General features: G+C 43.6%; 2 protein-coding genes across 5 annotated transcripts in view; one reads left to right on the top strand and one right to left on the bottom strand.

Moving 5' to 3' along the window:
* SPTAN1 (spectrin alpha, non-erythrocytic 1) overlaps positions 1–1,494 on the top strand; it is a 72,982-nt gene extending 71,488 nt beyond the window's left edge. For all 4 annotated transcript variants that reach the window (XM_037798584.1, XM_037798583.1, XM_037798582.1 and 1 more), the window contains 4 exons: positions 91–144; positions 235–381; positions 474–621; positions 1,010–1,494. In XM_037798584.1, coding sequence (XP_037654512.1) covers positions 91–144; positions 235–381; positions 474–621; positions 1,010–1,135 — 475 coding nt within the window. In that variant the 3' untranslated portion in view covers positions 1,136–1,494. The remainder of the gene's footprint in view (positions 1–90; positions 145–234; positions 382–473; positions 622–1,009) is intronic.
* DYNC2I2 (dynein 2 intermediate chain 2) overlaps positions 1,478–20,387 on the bottom strand; it is a 48,911-nt gene continuing 30,001 nt past the window's right edge. Inside the window, 7 exon segments of the mRNA XM_037798585.1 lie at positions 1,478–1,897; positions 2,097–2,254; positions 2,523–2,755; positions 3,060–3,227; positions 3,765–3,874; positions 4,489–4,646; positions 5,233–5,342. Coding sequence (XP_037654513.1) covers positions 1,659–1,897; positions 2,097–2,254; positions 2,523–2,755; positions 3,060–3,227; positions 3,765–3,874; positions 4,489–4,646; positions 5,233–5,342 — 1,176 coding nt within the window. The 3' untranslated portion in view covers positions 1,478–1,658.

The raw sequence follows: 20,387 nt of genomic DNA, 5'->3' as shown, positions 1-20,387 counted from the left end.
AGTCCAGTGGATAGTAAAGCCTTAGGACAACAGGAAAAGAATGGCAGCTGCTGTGGAGGGGCTGGTCCCTAATTCTCTACTTACTTCCAGGAACACAACAGGTGTGACTGAGGAGGCCCTCAAAGAGTTCAGCATGATGTTTAAGTGAGTATACCCCTCCCACTCCTGGATACAGAGGAGGCGGGCTCTGCAGCAGGGCCTGTGTGCTGAGCAGCTCTTGGCTTTGTGCTGCAGACACTTTGACAAGGACAAGTCTGGCAGACTGAACCACCAGGAGTTCAAATCCTGCCTACGCTCCCTGGGCTATGACCTGCCCATGGTGGAGGAAGGAGAACCAGACCCTGAGTTTGAGGCAATCCTGGACACTGTGGATCCAAACAGGTGCGCTTCAGGAAAGGTATTGAAGCATCCTCTGCCCTTGGCACTGGTCTGTCCTCCCTGCTCACTCCACTTGCTTCCCTGCCCTCTCCCAGGGATGGCCATGTCTCCCTGCAAGAGTACATGGCTTTCATGATCAGCCGTGAAACTGAGAATGTGAAGTCCAGCGAGGAGATTGAGAGCGCCTTCCGGGCCCTCAGCTCTGAGGGAAAGCCTTACGTGACCAAGGAGGAGTTATACCAGGTAAGTGAGCTCTGGGAACTGAGAAGTGAATTAGAATCAGTTTATCCAAGACCTTCCCTTGTCCTTTGGGAGGCAAGTTGAGGTGTCCCTTTGAAAACTCAAGCTGAAGGTTGACTCTGAATTAGTGGAAGAGCCAAGTCTAGAGTGACAAGTCCCAGTTTTGAGTCCTGCTCTGTGCTGGGTGCTCAAGCTTACCTGAGCCATCTAGACCCCACCTGTCAGTTTTTCCCCATTTACAAGTGAAATATAGTAGCCGGCCAGGGTCCCACAGCTGTTGGAATGGGCCTTGACAGCCTGGTTGTGCTGTACACTCTGTTGTTCCTTCCTGAAAATTGGAGTTAAGAAATGTTTGAAGTCAGGCTGTCTATCCCTGCTTCTTTCCCCTCAGAACCTGACCCGGGAACAAGCAGACTACTGCGTCTCCCACATGAAGCCCTACGTGGATGGCAAGGGCCGGGAGCTGCCCACTGCTTTTGACTACATTGAGTTTACCCGCTCACTCTTTGTGAATTGATCCTCAGCCTCTAGGGTTAGCTTGGCCCCACGCTGCTTGTTGTCACCTTGCATGTCAGTTCATGTTTGTGCTCTTAAGAAAAATATTCCAGACAGTGTTACTTTTTGACATAACTTTAAAACTGCTTAGCTTGGGATAAGACTTAGTAGAAAACGGTGCTTCAGTTAAACGCTTCTGGTCCAATCACAATTGCCCTGTTGCTGTGGGGACCCAGATTCATGTCTTGAAGCTGCTGCCTTCATTCTGCCTTCAGAAAAATCTACAAGCTGGATAGTTAGTTCCTTTCTTGTTCTCCCTCCCTCTCCCCAATTCCTGTTTTCACATAAAAGACAAATAAATGACTTGACTCTCCCCCTAAAGTTTTTCTTTTCTTCATTTGACTTACATCAGAAATACAGAGCTCAACAAACCAAGGCTCATTTCTGCTGCCTCTGTGTTTGGGGACCCCTTCCCCCTAGCCAACGTCTCCAGGGACCCCCGTCAGCCATGTCCCTGCTGGAGGGAGCTAAGCTGCAGGAGCACATCAGGTGGCTACCTCTGTTGCTAGCTGGTCCAAGTCCTCTGTTTCCCGGGGTCCCTGTTCTGTGAACTCAGTGCTCAGCTGCCAGATCTTCACTGTGCCCTTGGCATCACCAGCAGCCAAAAGCTGAGTCTGTTGGCTGTTAAATTCCAGACAGTAGACAGGGCTTTCATCCTGGGTTTGCTTGATAGAAACTCTGGGTTTCTGGGAGCTTCTCTGGAGATCAAACAGCTGTACATCACCTTAAGGGAGAGCAAGTTGTGGGGTAAGAGGGGCCCAAAATAGTGGCCTCTGAACCTCTTAAAGTTAACAAGTGCACTAATTTTTAAAAAACCAGTCTGCAGTCTGTGCAACCATGTTTTTTGCAGTTGGGTTTCTGGTGGGAAGGCATCCTAGGTCCATGTGGAAAATTCCTGTTAAGAGGCTAGGCCCATTTCTTACCTTCCCCAGAAGCAGCTGCAAAAACCAAGGGGCGCACTGGAGACCAGCGTACAGCAAACAGGTACTTGTGGGACAGCTGCAGTGAAGTCAGGGGCTGGGCCTGCAGCATGGAGTACAGGTGCACATGCCCATCGGTCCCTGCACTCAGGAAGAGATTCCTGGAGGAGATGGAGGCAGGGCAGAGAACAAGGCAAGGGGATCAGTGCTGGGCATCCTGGGGTCTGTCCTCCACAGTGAAGAGGGCAGCAAAGGTCTGAATACGACAGCGCGAGTGGGGAAGATGTGGACTCAGAATCAGTAAAAAGCAGGTTCTAGTGTATGGCCTGTTGGGTTAGAGCTGTGTTGGGAGGTCATTTTTCCTGTCCCTGTCCAAGAGGCCCTTTGGCTGACGGAGGAAAAGGAGCTCCCAGCCTGGGCCTTTCTTACCTGTGGTAGGGGGAAAAGCTCACAGAGTAGATGGGACCACCATGGGGAGAGAAGGTAAACTGTGCAGGTGCCCGCAGGGGCACGGAGCTGGGCATCCTCGTGAGAGCAGCCTCTTCCGCTGACAGGGAACACTTGAGGGGGAAGCCACCTTCGGTGCCCAGAACAAAAAGGCTGGGGTCAAAGCTGGAGAAAGCCACAGTCGTGACACCCACCTCAGTCTCACCCCGGGTAGGCTGTGGAGAAATGGCAGCACCAGGGTCAGAGCCAAAGGAATTCCAGATCTCTCTGTCCCACCAAGGCCAATGTATGGGGGGCAAGGAGGCTGTGGCCCCAAGAAGGTCGTGCAGCCAGTCACAGCTCAGCCAACAGCACTGGCCACAATAACCCGGGTGGTCGGTACTCTTGCCTTCCCACCACTCCCCACCACCAAGGCTCACTCGTGCAGGGAAGCAGACTCTTATGTGCCCCAAAGTCCCCCAAGCCAGGGGCTGCCTTCAGAACCTGTCTCCAGGTACAGCAGCACAGCCCCCAGCATACCTTCTTTAGCTTGGTGTTGCGTGGGAGCTGCTGCACGACCAGGGCGAAGCCCTCCGTAAGCTGCAGCTGGCCTGCCCCAACCCCCTGCCAGAGCAGCACCTTCCCATCAGTGGCCACACTAAGCAACTGGAAGCGGTGGTTGTGTCGAGGATCAGGCAGCCAAGCCACCTGGGACAACAGAGAGACAGTGACAATATCTAAAAAGAGGGATGCCTGATCCCAGCCTACCCCACACCTCCCAGCAAAATCACATGTCTTCCTTGGCTGGGTCTCAGGATCCACTTCCACCCTCCCCTTCTTTTCTAGAAAAAGAAGGGAGAATTCTGGGGGAGACCAGCCTTACCCACCAGGTGCAGTCACAGAGGGTTCTGAAGTCCCTCCCCAAGACCTAGAATCCCACTGCCAGCAGAAAGCTGGGACAACTGGGAGCCACTCACTGCAGCTCCTGTGTTGGAGGCTGGGAGTGGCCACAGGGCTCTGGGGGTGGCTCCAACAGGGATGGAGAGGTCTGACTCAGGCCACAGGAGCACCAAGAATGCAGAAAGTCCAACTGCCAGCTCCCAGGCGACTTTCCTTGGAGAGTGGGCCCGCAACTATGCCAAGCGGCTGCCTTCTCTCCCACGCTGCTTCCAGGGAAAGGCCCACAATAGCAAGGGCCCACACACACAGGAGGAAGAAGGATCCGGCCCAGCCCCACCACCTGACCTGGTACACGGGGTCTGTGTGGGTGTCATCGGTCAGGCCTGTGCGCCAGAGCAACGAGTCCTCGGACCGGCTCATGTCCCACACCATCACTTCGCCATTGTACAGCCCCCCTGTGGAGACCAAGTGGGCCTGGGCAGGAGCTCCTCAACACCCTGCAGCCTGCCATCCTGGCCAAGCACTTACCCCCTCCTGCCCACTGAGCCAGGCCTTAAAGCCACTTCCCCAAAAACTATCCCTGAGGAGGAAAAGTCCCGGCCCCCCAGGCCTCAAACTCAATCCCTCTTTGCTCCTTGGCCCAGCACCTTGCATCCCATTGTCAGGCTGGTTTCCTCCTGCCAGTCCCTCCAGCCTCATCTGCTGCTTTGCCCAGTACTCATTTCACACCACTCAGCGCTCCCCTGCCACTTCCTGTTTCTTACCTTGACCAGACTGCACCTCTGCCCTGGCTCACACCCCCTACCCCTTTGAGACACAGCTAAGGACACTCCTGCCTCTCCCTGCTGCTCCCACGCCCGGCAGTGCCCACTATCTCTTTGCCTGGCTCTTGAGTTCAGGAGGCCAGTGATGGCCTTGTTTCTCTGCCTCCCAGTGGACCCTGCCCTGGTTGTGCTCAGAGAAGAGCTGAAGTTTGGGCTTCCCTTTGGCCTCCCTCTGGGCAGGGTGGAAAGCACAGAGGTCTGAGAAGAGGTGAATCAGGCCAATGACGAGCAGGGGGTGGACTCACCTGCAACATGGGACGGCTGTGTGGGGTGGAAGGCCAGGCACATGACAGCACTGGGCACCTCCACCACTGCCGACGGCTGCCGGGGACTCAGGCCTCGCCGGTCCAGGTTCCAGGCACACACGAAGGACTTCAGCGTGCTCCAGTCCCCGTCATCAAGTCTGCACAAGGATGTGCCTGAGCTGGCACAGCCCTCAAGCCAGGAGCTTTGTGCCAACCTGCCCTCTCCCCACCTCACTCCTAAAACCTAACCCACTTCTTCCCCCACTAACCCCAAACAAGATTAACCTCTATGTGCTCATCACAGCCAGACACTGTACTGTGGGTATTGAGGTGGCAGCCCAAAGGCATGACTTTCTCTGGAAAAGGGGTCCCCAGGAACCAAGGATGGGTCTATGTGTTAGGAAGGGAGGGGGAACCCCAGTGCATCAAGGAATAGGGAAATGGCTCAAGAAGGCGAGGGAGGCCCAGGGCTGTCCCATGCTGGCAGGTGGGTACCAGAAGGCCTGGTGGGCTCTCAGGCCCTCCCACCCATGCTCTTTTCCTGGCAACCCTTTGCCAACCCTGCCCAGGCAGCCTTGAGAAGACAGAGATACCACCACCACCACCACCAATGACCAAGTTCTCTGGGTCAACCCTTTGCTGCAGATGGGGAGACCGAGGCCCAGATGAGGGTCAGGACAAGCCCCTTAATGCCTAGTCTAAGGGTCTCCCATTGCCCCACCTCCCCACCCTGTTGCCACTCACCGGCCATAAGCACAGGCCACCACAGAGCCGGTGCTGTTCCAGGAGATGCTGGTCACATGCAGAGCCTGCGCCTGGGCTGGGGGGTAGCACAGGGTGTACAGGCAGGACACCTGCAAGAGACAGGCCACTCTCAACCCCAAGCCCCAAGAACCACCCACAGCACCTGATAAAACTACACACTGTCTGGGGCAGCCTGAAGCCCAGCCTTAATGGAAAACCTGGAGCATCATCCTGACATCTCCCCTGCAAGGATACTTCTGGAAACCCAGAAGGAAGAGCCTTAACCAAAAAAAAAAAAAAAAAAAACAGACACCAGGCTCCATACCAGAGCTGTGTCCTTTCCTCAAATCTGTTCTACACACAATTTCAAAAGCTTTGGCATCTTTTTTCTCAGCCCATAGCAGATGGGAGCAGTAAATGAGAAGGGCTGACAAAGCTGGTAACAGTGAGGGGATCAGCACAACCTTCCAAGAGGTGCTATGCATGCAGCACAGGTCAAAACTTACCTAAAAATGTTCATATCTCTAGACCTCAGGTACAGAGCTATTCAATGGAAAAAATCTAAAATCTGTAAAAAGCTACTCAACAGGAACCCTCATACGCTGCAGGGGGAAATGTAAACTGATATAGCCACTTTGGAAAAAGAGCCTGGCAATTCCCCAAAATGGTTACCATGGAGTTATCTCCTGACCCAGCCACTCCACTCCTAGGCACACAGTCAAGAGAACTTAAAACATCTGTCCACGCAGAGACTTGTACACAAGTGTTCCAAACTGCTTTGTTCATAGTGTCAAAAAGTGGAAGCAACCCAAATGTCAAGGATGAGTGAACAAAATGTGACATGTCTATATAATATGATTCCGCAATAAAAAGGAATGAAGTCCTGACACATGCCACAACAAGGACCAACAATGGAAGCCTTCTATTAAGTGAAAGAAGTCAATCACCACATATTGAATGATTCTTTTTATATGAAACGTGTAGAACAGACAAATCAAGAGAGACAGAAAGTAGATTAGTGGTTGGCAGGGATAAGGGGAGAGAAGATGCAAATGGATACAGGTTTGCTTTTTAGGGTGATGAAAATAATCTAAAACTGTCCAATAAAGGCTTCACATAAAAAAGTATTTTGGAGGAGAATTCCAGGAAGATGGCCGAATAGGGAGTTGCAGGGCTCACTCATCTCCCAAAAACCTGGTGTACAGGCATAAACTGTCCAAAACAACTGTTCTGGGGCTTCAGAGACCAGGGAAGTGCTGCACAGCATCCAGGGAAGAGCAGGTTGAAGAAACTGAGAATCTGTGGTGAAGAACTGAATGTAACTCACTCTGCCACAGCCCCTGGGGCCCCTCTCGCACCCGCAAGGTAGCAGCCTTGGGTGGTCTGGTCCCTGCCTAACAGGCTGCTAGGCAAGAACAGAGGGGGACATGGCCCAGTACTGACCCAGCTATTGGCCAGCAAATTTAGGCTGCTGGGTCCAGCTGCTTTGGCCCTCCCCAGACAGACACCACCATGCCATTGTTTCCACCTGCTTCAGAGGCAGAGCTGGCAGAATGCTAAAAATCCCTCCCTTCTTAGGGCTGCGGTTGCCAAAGAGCGCCATCTGCTAGGCAAGCCAGGAAAGTGCACCTGTGGGGAAATGTCTAAAAGGCTTCTTGGCCAAGAGCGCCACCTGCTTGGCAGGCCAGGAAAGCACAGCTGAAAAAAAGGTTTTTGGTGTCTTTTCTGACCCTCTCCCCAGGATGCTTTGGAACTGATCTGCAGTCCCAGCATGGGTCCCTGGCCCTGATTTGGCTGGGAAACACAAACCAAGGGTCAAAGAAGAGCCTTAACACAAACCCAATCAACAACAAAATCTGAGACAAGAGAGAGAAAAACCAACCTTCAGAATAATCTCATTAGGATAATCAGCTGCCCAGATATCAGCAAAAAAATTACAAGCCATATTAAGAAACAGGAAGATATGGCCCAGTCAAAGGAACAAATTAAAAAAGAGGAGATACAGAATTTGGAAGTAATCAAAGATGTTCAAACAAATCTAAATCAATTCAAGGAAATGAAGGAAAATATGGCTAAAGAGATAAAGGATATTAAGAAGGCACAGGGTGAGGAGAGAGAGGAATGTGAAAGCAAGCAAACAAAAATAACAGAACTTATGGGAATGGAAGGCACAGTAGATGAGATTTAAAATACGCTAGAGGCATAAAACAGCAGATTTGAACAGGCAGAAGAAAGGATCTGCACCTAGAAGACAAGACATCAGAAATCAAATAGACAAAAGAACAGATAGAAAAAAAGAATGGAAAAAACTGAACATGGTCTCAGGGAATTGAATGAACGCAAGAAGTGTCAAACATGCATGTTATGGGTGTCCAGGAAGGAGAAGAGAGGGAAAAGGGGCAGAAAGAATATTTGAGGAAATAATGGTCAAAAATTTCCCAATTCTTATGAAAGACATAAATATACATGTACAACAAGTACAGCGTACTCCAAACGGAATAAATCCTAATAGCCCTACTCCAAAACACATACTAATTAGAATGTCAAATGCCAAAGACAAAGAGAGAATCCTGAAAGCAGCAGAGAAAAGCAATTTCACACATACAAGGGAACTTGTATTAAATGCTAATTTCTCATCAGAAACCATGGAGGCCAGAAAGCAGTGGTATGATATATTCAAGGTACTGAAAGAAAAAAACTGCAAGCCAAGAATTCTTTATCCAGAAAAACTGCCCTTCAAAAATGAGAGAGAGTTTAAAATAGTCACAGATAAACAGAAGCTGAAAGAGTTTGTTAACAAGAGACCTGCCCGACATGAAATAGTAGAGGTAGTTCTGGAGGCTGAAAAGAAAAGACAGAAAAGAGGCTTGGAGGAGAGTGTAGAAAATGAACATTATCAGTAAGGGTAACTAAAAGGTTAAAGAGAGAGACAAAAACAAGACGTGACATTTAAAAGCCAAAGGATAAAATGGCTAAAGTAAGTACTGCTTTTACAGTAATAATATTGAATGTTAACAGATGAAACTCGCCAATCAAAAGACAACAGATTAGCAGAATGGATTTTAAAAATACGATCCATCTATATACTGTCCACAAGAGACTCACCTTAGATCCAAGGTTATAAATAGGTTGAAAGTGAAAGACTGGAAAAAGGTATTCCATGCAAACAGTAACCAAAAAAGAGCTGGAGTAGCTATATTAATATCAGACAAAATAGACTTTAAATGAAAAAATTATCAAAGGACATTATATATTAATAAAAGGGGCATGCCAAGAAGAAATAACAATCAAGTATTTATGCACCTAACCAGGGTGCCCCAAAATACACGAGGCAAACACTGACAACACTGGGATAATACACATCTCTACAATAATACTTAGAGACTTGAATACACCACTCTCATCAACAGACAGAACATCTAGATAGAGGATCAGTAACTAAATTGGGAACTTGAATAATATGATACATGAACTAGACCTAACAGACATATACAGAACATTGCACCACAGGATATACATTCTTCTCAAGAGCTCATGAATCATTCTCAAGGATAGACCACATGTTGGGTCACAAAAAATTCTCAATAAACTTTAAAAGACTGAAAGTATATGAAGAAATTTCCCTGATCATAATGGAATAAAGCTGGAAATCAATAACAGGCAGGGAACTAGAAAACTCACAAATACATGTAGGTTAAACAACACATGCTTAAACAATCAGTGGGTTAAAGAAGAAATTGCAAGAGAAATCAGTAAATATCTCAAGATGAACGAAAACAAGAACATGACATCAAAATTTATGGGGAGAGGAGAAAAAATAGAAAAAGAGAAGAAAAATAAAATAAAAACAAAATTTACGGTATGCAGAGAAGGTAGTGCTGAGGGAAATTTATGGCTTTAAATGTCTATATTAAAAATGAAGAAAGAACTAAGATCAAAGACCTAACTGCACACCTGGAGGAACTAGAAAAAGAACAGCAAACTAATCCCAAAGGAAGCAGAAAGAAAGAACAAAGATTATAGCAGAAATAAATGAAACTGAGGATAAGAAAAACAATACAGAGTCACCAAAGCCAAAAGTTGGTTGTATGATAAGATCAATAACATTGGCAAACCATTAGCTAGACTGAAAAAGGAAAAGAAAGAAGATGCAAATAAAATCAGAAATGGGGGGGACAGACATTACAACTGCCCCCACAGAAATGGAAAAAAAAAAAAAATCATAAGAGGATACTATGAACAACTGTATGCCAACAAATTAGACAATTTAGATGAAATGGAAAATTTCCTAGAAACACACAAAACCTACATTAACTCTAGAAGGAATAGAAGACCTCAACAAACCAATCCTAAGTAAAGAGACTGAATCCATCATCAAAAACCTACCAATAAAGAAAAACCCAGGACCAGATGGCTTCACTGGTGAAGTTTACCAATTCCAAGAAGAATTAATACAAATTCTGCTCAAACTCTTCCAAAAATTGAAGAGGAGGGAACACTACCTAACTTATTCTATGAAGCCAACATTACTCTAACAGCAAAGCCTGAAAAAGATACTAAATGGAAAAAAAATTATAGACCAATTTCTCTAAAGAATATAGATGCAAAAATCCTCAACAAAATACTTGCAAACTGAATCCAACAACATATGAAAAGAGTTATATACCATGACCAAGTGGGTTTTACTCCAGGTATGCAAGGGTGCTTCAACACAAGAAAATCAATTAATGTAATACACCACATTAACAAATTGAAAGGGAAAAACCACATAGTCATTTCAATTGACACAGAAAAGGCATTTGACAAAACCCAGCATACTTTCGTGATAAAAAACAATTCAAAAGGTAGGAATTGAAGGAAACTTCGTCAACATAATAAAGGGCATATATGAAAAACCCACAGCTAACATCGTCCTCAATGTGAGAGACTGAAAGCTTTCCCTCTAAGATCGGGAATAAGATAAGGAAGCCCACTACCTCCACTGTTACTCAACACTGTGCTAGACATCCTAAAGAGAGCAATTAGGCAAGAAAAGGAAATAAAAGGCATCCAAATCAGAAAGGAAGAAGTAAAACATTCAATATTTGCAGACAACATGATCCTATATTTAGAAAGACCCAGAAAAACTAAAAGAAAGCTACCATAGCTAATAAACCAGTTCAGCAAACTGGCAGGATACAAGATCAACACAAAAAAATCAGCAGTATTTCTAAACACTAGTAATAAGCTATATGAGGAGGAAATCAAGAAAAAAAATTCCTTTAAAAAGCAACTAAAAGATTCAAATATTTGTGAATAAACTTAACCAAGAATGTAAAGGGCCTATATTCAGAGAACTACAGAATGTTGCTAAAAGAAATCAAAGAAGACCTAAATAAATGGAAGGATATTCCGTGTTCACGGACTGAAAGGCTAATGTCATTAAGATGTCAATTCTACCCAAATTGATTTACAGATTCAATGCAATACCAATCAAAATTCCAACAGCCTACTTTGCAGAAATGAAAAAGCTAATTATCAAATTTGGAAGGGCAAGGGGCCTCAAATAGCCAAAAACATCTTGAAAAAGAAGAATGAAGTTGGAGGACTCACACTTCCAGAGTTTAAAGCATACTATAAAGCTGTAGTGATCAAAACATCATGGTTTTGGCATAGAGAGAAAGATATAATTCAATGAAATCAAACTTAGAGTTCAGAAATAGACTCAGATCTATGGTCAATTGATTTATTTTATTTTTTATTTATTGTGGAATATAACATATTCACAAAGAGGTGATAACTTTCCAAGTGCAATTTAACAAGTCATTAGAGAACTTCAAAGAATGTTATGGGTTACAGATTCAGTTTGTTATTTCCTTATTATGAAATATAACATATATGCAAAAAGGTGATAACTTTCAAAGTACGATTTAACAAGCAGTTATATAGGAAATGTCCACGAATATTGTGGGTTACAGTACCATAGTTCCAATTATTTTGTGAAATAAATATACAAAAAGGTGATAACTTTCAAATTACAATTTAATAAGAAGCTATAGAGCAAATTTCAAAGAATATTATGGGTTACAGTTCCACCATTTCAGTTCTTTCCTTCTAGCTATTCTAATACCCTAGGAACTAAGAAAAAGAGAGTTTATATGAAGAGATTCAGTATTCATAATCCTTTGTTAAATTCTATCTTGTCTGTTGCTACCCCTTCCTCTAGTTTGATCACATTTCTAATCTTCAGGGATGTCTAGGCAGTGAGGATCCTATCTTGTATATGTTGAAAAGGGGTGTCAACATTATGGGAAAAGGGGACACAACTGGTTGATGTTCTTGAAACGGTTGTTGCTTCTGGGTTTTGGGACTTAGCTGGCACAGGACCTCTCTAGAGGATTTAGGTTTTTGAAGAATAAACTTAGTGAGTGAAACATTTATAGAGTCTCAGATAGGGATCCGGATATTCTTTAGGGTTTTCAGGACTACTGTTGACTAGGGCTTATCATACTGTGGCCATTTGGCATATCTAGCTGAAGCCTGTATAGGAATAACCTCCCAGAACAGCCTCTAGACTCTATTTGAAATATCTTAGTCACTGAAACCTTATTTTGTTGCCTTTCTTTGCCCCTTTTTGATCAAAAGGCATTCTTAACCCCTTGATGCCAGGGTCAGGCTCACTTCTGGAATCTGTCCCACATTGCCAGGGAGACTCATTCACCTAGGGAGTCCTGTCCAATATTGGCAGGAGGGTGATGAATTTATTTGTAGAGTTGGCTTAGAGAGAGAAAGTCCACATCTGAGCAACAAAAGAGGTTCTCTGGAGATGACACCTAGGCATAATTATAGGTGGGCTTAGCATCCCCTTTACAACCATAAGTTTCACAAGAGCAAGACTCAAGGTCAAGGGCTTGAATTATAACATAAGGGGTTCCTACTTTCACATAGAGTATGTTCAGTCCATGATAATCAATATCTCACATCATCATCACTTAGTTGTATGATCATCATCACTCAATACTCATGACCCAAAACAACCCATAGCTCTTTTAGGCCCTCAATTATTTGTCCCTAGTACTTGTGTGGTACCAGTAAGATATTTCTATTAATTACTGCCCCTAGTATGCAATAGGTAGATTTCTCCCATATACCACTCTGTTGTCAACTCTGTACCAGTATCATACCTTAGAAGTATATCATGCAAGCACCTATCTGTAAGTGTAGTGCTGATCTGTGGGATACATGACTTTAAACATCCCCTTTCAATACTGTTCACCTTCAGTGCAGCTCTGATACTTATAATCCCATTAAAAATCATCACCCCTATCCATTCCCATACCTTTAGATTCACCCTCATTAACATATCTGAACATATTCAGTTATCATTTCCCCTTCAATAGCTTCTGTCTATCTCTAGGTGTTCAATATTCTATATGATAAGACAATGATTTTACATTGTTCAAGGAGTTGAAAGTAGTGGTAACATACAATATCTATCCTTTTATGTCTGATTTATTTCACTCAGCATTACATCTTCAAGGCTCATCTATGTTGCCATATGTTTCAGGAACTTGTTCCTTCTTACTGCTGCATAGTATTTGTGCCGGTTTGAATGTGTTATGTCCCCCAGAAAAGGCCATATTCTTTGATGCAATCTTGTGGGGCAGACAGAATAGTGGGGATTAAGTTGGAACGTTTGAATTAGGTTGTTTGCATGGAGATGCGCCCTACCCAACTGTAGATGGTAACTGATGGGATACTTCCATGGAGGCGTGACCCCACCCATTCAGGGTGGGCCTTGATCAGTGGAGCCATATAAAACATGCTGACTCAAAGAGACTGAACGGAGTGCAGCTGTGAGTGACGTTTTGAAGAAGAGCAAGCTTGCTAGAGAGGAATGTCCTGGGAGAAAGCCATTTTGAAACCAGAACTTTGGAGCAGACGCCAGCCATGTGCCTTCCCAGCTAACAGAGGTTTTCCGGATGCCATTTGCCATTCTCCAGTGAAGGTACCCGATTGTTAATGTGTTACCTTGGACACTTAATGGCCTTAAGACTGTAACTGTATAGCCAAATAAACCCCCTTTTTATAAAAGCCAGTCCATCTCTGGTGTTTTGCATTCTGCAGCATTAGCAAACTAGAACAGTATTCCATCATACATACATATATATATATATATATATATATATACACACACCACATTTTGTTAATCCATTCATCTGTTGTTGAAGGACACTCGGGTTATTTCCATCACTTGGCAACTGTGAGCAATGCTGCTATGAACATCAGTGTACAAATGTCTGTTTGTATCACTGCTTTCAGATATTCTGGGTACATACCAAGAACTGGAACAGACAGATCATAGGGTAAATCGATATCTAGTTCTCTGAGAAACTGCCTGTTCTAGTTTGCTAATGCTGCCAGAATACAAAACACCAAAAATGGATTGGCTTTTATAAAAGAGAGTTTATTTGGTTACAAAGTTACAGTCTTAAGGCCATTAAGTGTCCATCAACAAATGGTATCTTCACTGGAGAATGGCCAATGGTGTCCAGAAAACCTTTTGTTAGCTGGGAAGGCAAGTGGCTGGCATCTGCTCCAAGTTCTGGTTTCAAAATGACTTTCTTCCAGGATGTTCCTCTCTAGATCGCAGCTCCTCTTCAAAATGTCACTCTCAGTTGCTCTTGGGGCATTTATCCTCTCTCAGTTTCTCCAGAGCAAAAGTCTGCTTTCAAAGGCCATCTCCAAAATGTCTCTGTAAGCTGCAGCTTCTCTCTCAGCTCCTGTGTGTTCTTCAAAGTGTCCCTCTTGGTTGTAGCAAGCTCACTCCTTCAGTCTGAGCTTATATAGTGCTCCAGTAAACTATATCAATGCCCATGCTGAATGGGCGGGGCCACATCTCCACAGAAACATCCGATCAAAAGTCTCCAACCCAATCAACACCAATACATTTCCTGCCCACACAAGACTGCATCAAAAATAATGGCGGATATAATACATCCAAACCAGCACACTGCCAAACTGTCTTCCACAGTGGCTGTACCACTATACATTCCCACAAGCAATGAACAAGAGTTCCAATTTCTCTACATCCTCTCCAGCATATATTGTTCCCTGTTTGTTTAATGGCAGCCATTCGTACTAGTGGGAGATAGTATGTCATTGCGGTTTTGATTTGCATTTCCCTAATAGCTAGTGAAGATGAACATTTTTTCATACGTTTTTTAACCATTTGTATTTCCACTTCAGAAAAATGCCTTTTCATATCTTTTGCCCATTTTATAATTGGGCTGCTTGTACTATTGTTCAGTCATAGGATTTCTTTATATATTCCAAATATTTTCTCCCATTGAGTTGGTTGCCTCTTCACCTTTTTGACAAAGTCTTTTGAGGCACAGAAGCTTTTGATTTTGAGGAGTTACCATTTATCTATTTTCCTTTTGTTGTTTGTGCTTCGGGTGTAAGGTTGAAGAAGCTACCTCCTATTACTAGGTCCTGAAGATGTTTCCCTACGTTATCTTCTGAGTTTTATTTTCTGTGTCTTATATTGAGGTCTTTGATCCATGTTGAGTTAATTTTTGTATAGGGTGTAAGTAGGGGTCCTCTTTCATTCTTTTGGTTATGGATATCCAGTTCTCCCAATCTATTTGTTGAAGAAATTGTTCTGTCCCAGTTCAAATGGATTTGGGGACTTTATCAAAAATCAAATGACCATAGATCTAGGGGTTTATTTCCGAACTCTCGATTCAATTCCATTGATCAATATGTCTGTCTTTGTACCAATACCATGCTGTTTCAACCACTGTGGCTTTATAGTAGGCTTCAAAGTCTGGAAGTTTAAGTCCTCCCACTTCGTTCTTCTTTTTTTGGATGTTGTTGGCAATTTGAGGCCCCTTTTGCTTCTACATAAATTTGACAACTGTTCCAGTCTGCTAATGCTGCCTTTTTTGCAAAATACCAGAAATGGATTAGCTTTTATAAAAGGGGGTTTATTTGGTTACAAAGTTACAGTCTTAAGGCCATTAAGTGTCCAAGGTAACACATTAACAATCGGGTACCTTCACTGGAGGATGGCCAATGGTGTCCGGAAAACCTGTTAGCTGGGAAGGCATGCGGCTGGGGTCTGCTCCAAGTTCTGGTTTCAAAATGGCTTTCTCCCAGGAAGTTCCTCTCTAGGCCTCAGCTCCTCTTCAAAATGTCACTCTCAGTTGCTCTTGGGGTATTTGTCCTCTCTTAGCTTCTCCGGAGCAAGAGTCTGCTTTCAACGGCCATCTTCAAACTATCTCTCATCTGCAGCTCCTCTCTTAGCTCCTGTGCATTCTTAAAACTGTCCCTCTTGGTTGTAGCAAGCTCACTCCTTCTGTCTGAGCTTATACAGGGCTCCAGTGAACTAATCAAGCCCATGCTGAATGGGTGGGGCCATGCCTCCATGGAAACCATCCAATGAAAGATACCGCCCACAGTTGAGTGATCACATCTCCAACACAATCAACACCAATACGTTTCCTGCCCATACAAAACCGCATCAAATATAATGTCATTTGGGGGGACATAATACATCCAAATCAGCACAACAACTATCTTTTCAGAGTCTGCAAAGTAGGTTGTTGGAATTTCTATTGGAATTGAGTTGAATCTGTAGATGAGTTTGGGTAATAGAACTGACATCTTCCTATCCATGAACATGGAATATTTTTCCACCTCTTTATGTCTCCTTTGATTTCTTTTAATAACAATTCGTTTTTTCTGTGTGGAGGTCTTGAATATATTCAACTCTCCATGGTTTTTGAAGGACACGTTTGCCAGATATAGGATTCTTGGTTGGCAGTTTTTCTCTTTCAGTATCTTGAATATATCATACCACTGCCTTCTCATCTCCATGGTTTCTGAGGGATCCGCACTTAGTCTTAGCGAGCTTCCCTTATATGTGATAGATTGCTTTTCTCTTGCTGCTTTCAGAATTCTCTCATTGTCCTTGACATTTGAAAACCTGATTAGTAAGTGTATTGGAGAAGGTCTATTTGGATTAATTCTATTTGGGGTATGCTGCACTTCTTGGACTTGTAATTTTGTCTTTCATAAAAGTTGGGAAATTTTCATTGATTATTTCCTCTATTATTCTTTCTGCCCCTTTTCCCTTCTCTTCTCTTTCTGGGGCACCTATCATTTGTATAGTCCAATGCATCCTATACATATGTTATTCAGTTCCCCGAGACCCTGCTTATATTTTCCCATTCTTCTCCCTTTCTGTTCTTTTGTGTGTAGGATTTCAGATGTCCTGTCTTTTGGTACACTGATCCTTTCTTCTGCCTCTCCACATCTGCTATTGTATATCTCCATTGTGTTTTTCATCTCTTCTATTGTGCCTTTCGTTCCTATAAATTCTGTCATTTATTTTTTCAAGTTTACAAATTCTTCCTTATGGTAACCCAGTATCTTCTTTATATCTTTCATCTCTCGTCATATTTTCTTTCAACTCATTGATTTGATTTAGAAGATTTGTTTGAACACCTTTAATTAATTGTTTCAACTCCTGAATCTGAGCTAAGGTGTTAGTTTCTTCTTTTGTCTGGGCCATGTCTTCATGTTTCCCGGTGTGGCTTGTGATTTTTTGCTGTATAGGCATCTGATCTTCTTGATTAGTTTATTCTGGAGGTTGATTTCTTTTTCTAGGATTTTCTTGTTGGTTGACTCTGATCTCTATCTTTTCTTTGTCTCTCTCACCGGTCAGTTGTCAGAATGGCTCTGCCCCCAGTCTTCTCCTCAAAATCAGGCGCCCACTGTGGCCTGCCACAGGGATGGGAGGTAGGCACTGGGCACCCCAGCAAGTTCACTGTGTGTGGTAATACAAATATGCTGGCTTCCAGTGGTGCTCTGCTTTCTGCTGGCTGGCAAGACCTAGGTTAGTTTTAGAGCCCTGCTTTAACAGTTGGGTCTTCTATATTTCTCAGCCCAAACAGGGCCATGTTTCCATACAGGGAGTGTAGACCAGCTTCTGTCATCTTAAGAAAGGGTCTGGAGCATCTTTTAAAAAGGTTTTCACTCCTTTGCACCTTCCGGACAGTCAAGATGGCACTGTTCGGTAATTTATTTGACCTCAGACGCTGTTTTGCCACCAAGCACAGGCTACATCTACACGGGTGAGCTCAAACTGCAGGATTCCTATGCCCTCACTTTGTTGGCCAAAACCTGGCACAGGGCTCCACCTGTGGCAAAGTATTCCCTCAGCCAACCCAGCACTCCAGCCATCCCCTGGGCAAGGAAAGGGCCACCGGCTGCTGCTTCCCTTAAGGATGGGAGAAGTGCTTTCAGACCCAGAGCTGGAAACAGTCTCTGTCTAAGTTTTCTCAGTCTCTTTGTCCCTCACTGATCTGGGCCTTGAAATGTCAATCCCCTGCCACCTGGGTCTTAAAACGTTGGGGATATGTCTCACTGCTCTGAGAGATTTTTGTAGGTTGGGTCTATGGTGGGAGAGGAGAGGACCAGCTGGTCCAGGACGGAAGATTCATACCTGATATTTCTTCTCTTTCTTCAAATCAGCATATACAGGGTCCTCTTCCAGTCAATATCCTCCCCCAGAGATCCAAACAATTCAAAATTGTCCTTTTTTTCATTGAATCTCTGAAGAGAAGTTTTCAGTAGCTGTTTATGTCACCATGTTGATGACATCAACTCCTTTCTTGCTTTTTGATGTACGCATTTAGAGTCTGAATTTCCCTCTCAGCACCACCTTTGCTATATCCTATAGGTTTTGATATGTTGTGTTCTTGTTTTCATTCATGTCTAGATATTTACCTATTTCCCTTGTAATTTCTTCTTTGACCCACTAGTTGTTTAGAGGTGTGTTTTTTAATTTGTGAAAGATCTGGCCTTCTGGTGGTATTGATTTCTAATTCATTCCATATGGTCAGAGAATGTGCTTTGAATAATTTCAATCTTTTTACATTTATTAAGATTTAGTCCCAGCACATGATCGATCCTGGAGAACGTTCCATGGGCGCCAGAGAAGAATGTATATCCTGGTACTTTGAGATAAAATGATCTATATATGTCTGTTGAGCCTAATTCATACATCACATTGTTTAGGTTCTCAATTTCCTTATTGGTCCTCTCTCTAGTTGTTCTATTTATGGAAAAGAGTGGTGTATTTGGTGTATTTAAGTCTACCACTTTTATTGAAGAAATGTCTATTGCTCCCTTCAGTTTAGCCAATGTTTTTCTCATGAGCTTTGGAGCTCCTTGATTGGGTTTATAAACATTTATGATTGTTATTTCTTCTTGGTGAATTGTCCCTTTTATTAATATATAGTTTCCTTCTTTTCTCTCTCATGACCTCCCTCTTTGCATTTAAAGTCCATCTTGTCTGATATTAGTATAGCTACCCCTGCTTTATTTTGCTTGCAGCCTGTGTAGACTATTTTTTCCCGTCGTTTCACTTTCAGTCTCTTTGTGCCCCACGGTCTAATGTGAGTCTCTTGTAAACAGCATATTCACAGGTCATAATTTTTAATCCATTCTGCCAGTCTGTATATATCCCTCAAGCCATTTACCTCAGGACATTCTGTTGCAGTTTCATCTTGTGAAACAGGATTAATCTCTCCAGACAGAGGAGTGGGGGTTGCTTCCTCAGGCAAGGTGATTACAGGTTTAGCAGGCACTGAAGGGTTCATCTCTTTTGGTGGAGGTTGGATGGAAGGCTCCTCAGGGCAGACTAGAGGTCTGGAAGCTGTCTCCTCAGAGCAGACTGGAGGTAGGGGGACAGTTTCCTTAGGACAGACCATTACAGGTCAATCTAGCAAAGACTCAGCAGAATCCAGGGCTCCAGTGTCCTCAGTGCCATTATTATCAATCCACATGTCACCATCCAAAGTTTCAGGATCCCATTCTTTTCCAATCAATGCCTTTACTTTAACGGCAGATACCCTGTGAGGTTGAGATTTTAGTTTATATTGTAAATCTGCTACTCACACAATGAGATTCTGGGTCTGGTTTTCAGAAATCTCAAGTCTGTGGCCAAAGAAAATAAGATTTTCTTTCAAGGCACATGTACAAACCTTTACATCTGTCATACGGCACTTAAGTTTCAAATTTGAAAACTTTAGTTCATCCCTTTCTCTTACAACTTTATCCAGAATATCTAAGAGCAACCAGCCAACATCATGATACCTCTTAACTCCATAAAATTCTGTTAAGGTGTCAAAAACACTGTCATCCAGAGCCTTGCTTCATATAACAGTATGATTAGGAGAATCAAATGGTGATATTTTGTTTATAACCACTGCCAACAAACACCATGGACTGTCAGTTCCATCTTGATTATTGGAAATGGACTCATTAGTGCCTTTGAATCTAATCAGAGTAGAAAACCAGTTGTAAAAGCCCATTTTAAGATTCTGTTTCTCAAGAACCACTCCCAGTACCAAGCTGTATTAGTTAAGGTTCTCTAGGGAAACAGAACAAACAAAAGATATCTGTAAATATATAATTTTATAAAAGTGTCTCAAGCAACCATGGGGATGCACTAGTCCACATTCCGTAGGGCAGGATGTACAAGTCCAAATTCTGTAGGGCAGGCAGCAAACTGGCAACTCCAAAGGTGTTCGATGAACTCCTCAGGAGACACTGGCTAGCCGAAGAAGTAAAGGTCCTCTCTCTCTCTTCCTTAAAAAACCTCAACTGGTTGGATTAAATCCAGTTGACTGAATTCTCTCATTGCTGAAGACACGCCCTTCACTGATATAATTGGTCACAGGTGCAGTCAACTGACTGATGATTTAATAAACCAGCCTTCTGGCTTATTCACCAGCCACAATGTCCATGCAGTCACGGTTACGCCAGTGCTTGCTTGACCAGACACCTGGACACTATCACCTGGCCAAGTTGACACAGGAACCTAACCGTCACAATATCTCAGTAAAATTGAAAAGAAAGAGAGAGAAATTGCCCCTTCCCTAAGGGAAATCAAGGAAAATGACTGCAGCTATTTAGATTAAGAAAGTATTTATTGTTCTAAAATTAACTGTGGTGATGAATGCACAACTATATGATGACACTGTGATCCACTGATTGTATACTTTGGATGTATTATATGGTGCATCAGTTGAGTTGCATTTTTAAAAAAAAGAAAGTATTTGTAAGAAGGCGTGAATTACAGGTAAAGGCAGCATCATTTGACT

The sequence above is a fragment of the Choloepus didactylus genome, chromosome 10 (genome assembly GCF_015220235.1).
Source record: "Choloepus didactylus isolate mChoDid1 chromosome 10, mChoDid1.pri, whole genome shotgun sequence".
In the NCBI taxonomy this organism is placed as follows: Eukaryota; Metazoa; Chordata; class Mammalia; order Pilosa; family Megalonychidae; genus Choloepus; species Choloepus didactylus.
The sequence above is the reverse complement of the archived record's forward strand: the minus strand, read 5'-3'. Positions and strand labels throughout refer to the sequence as shown.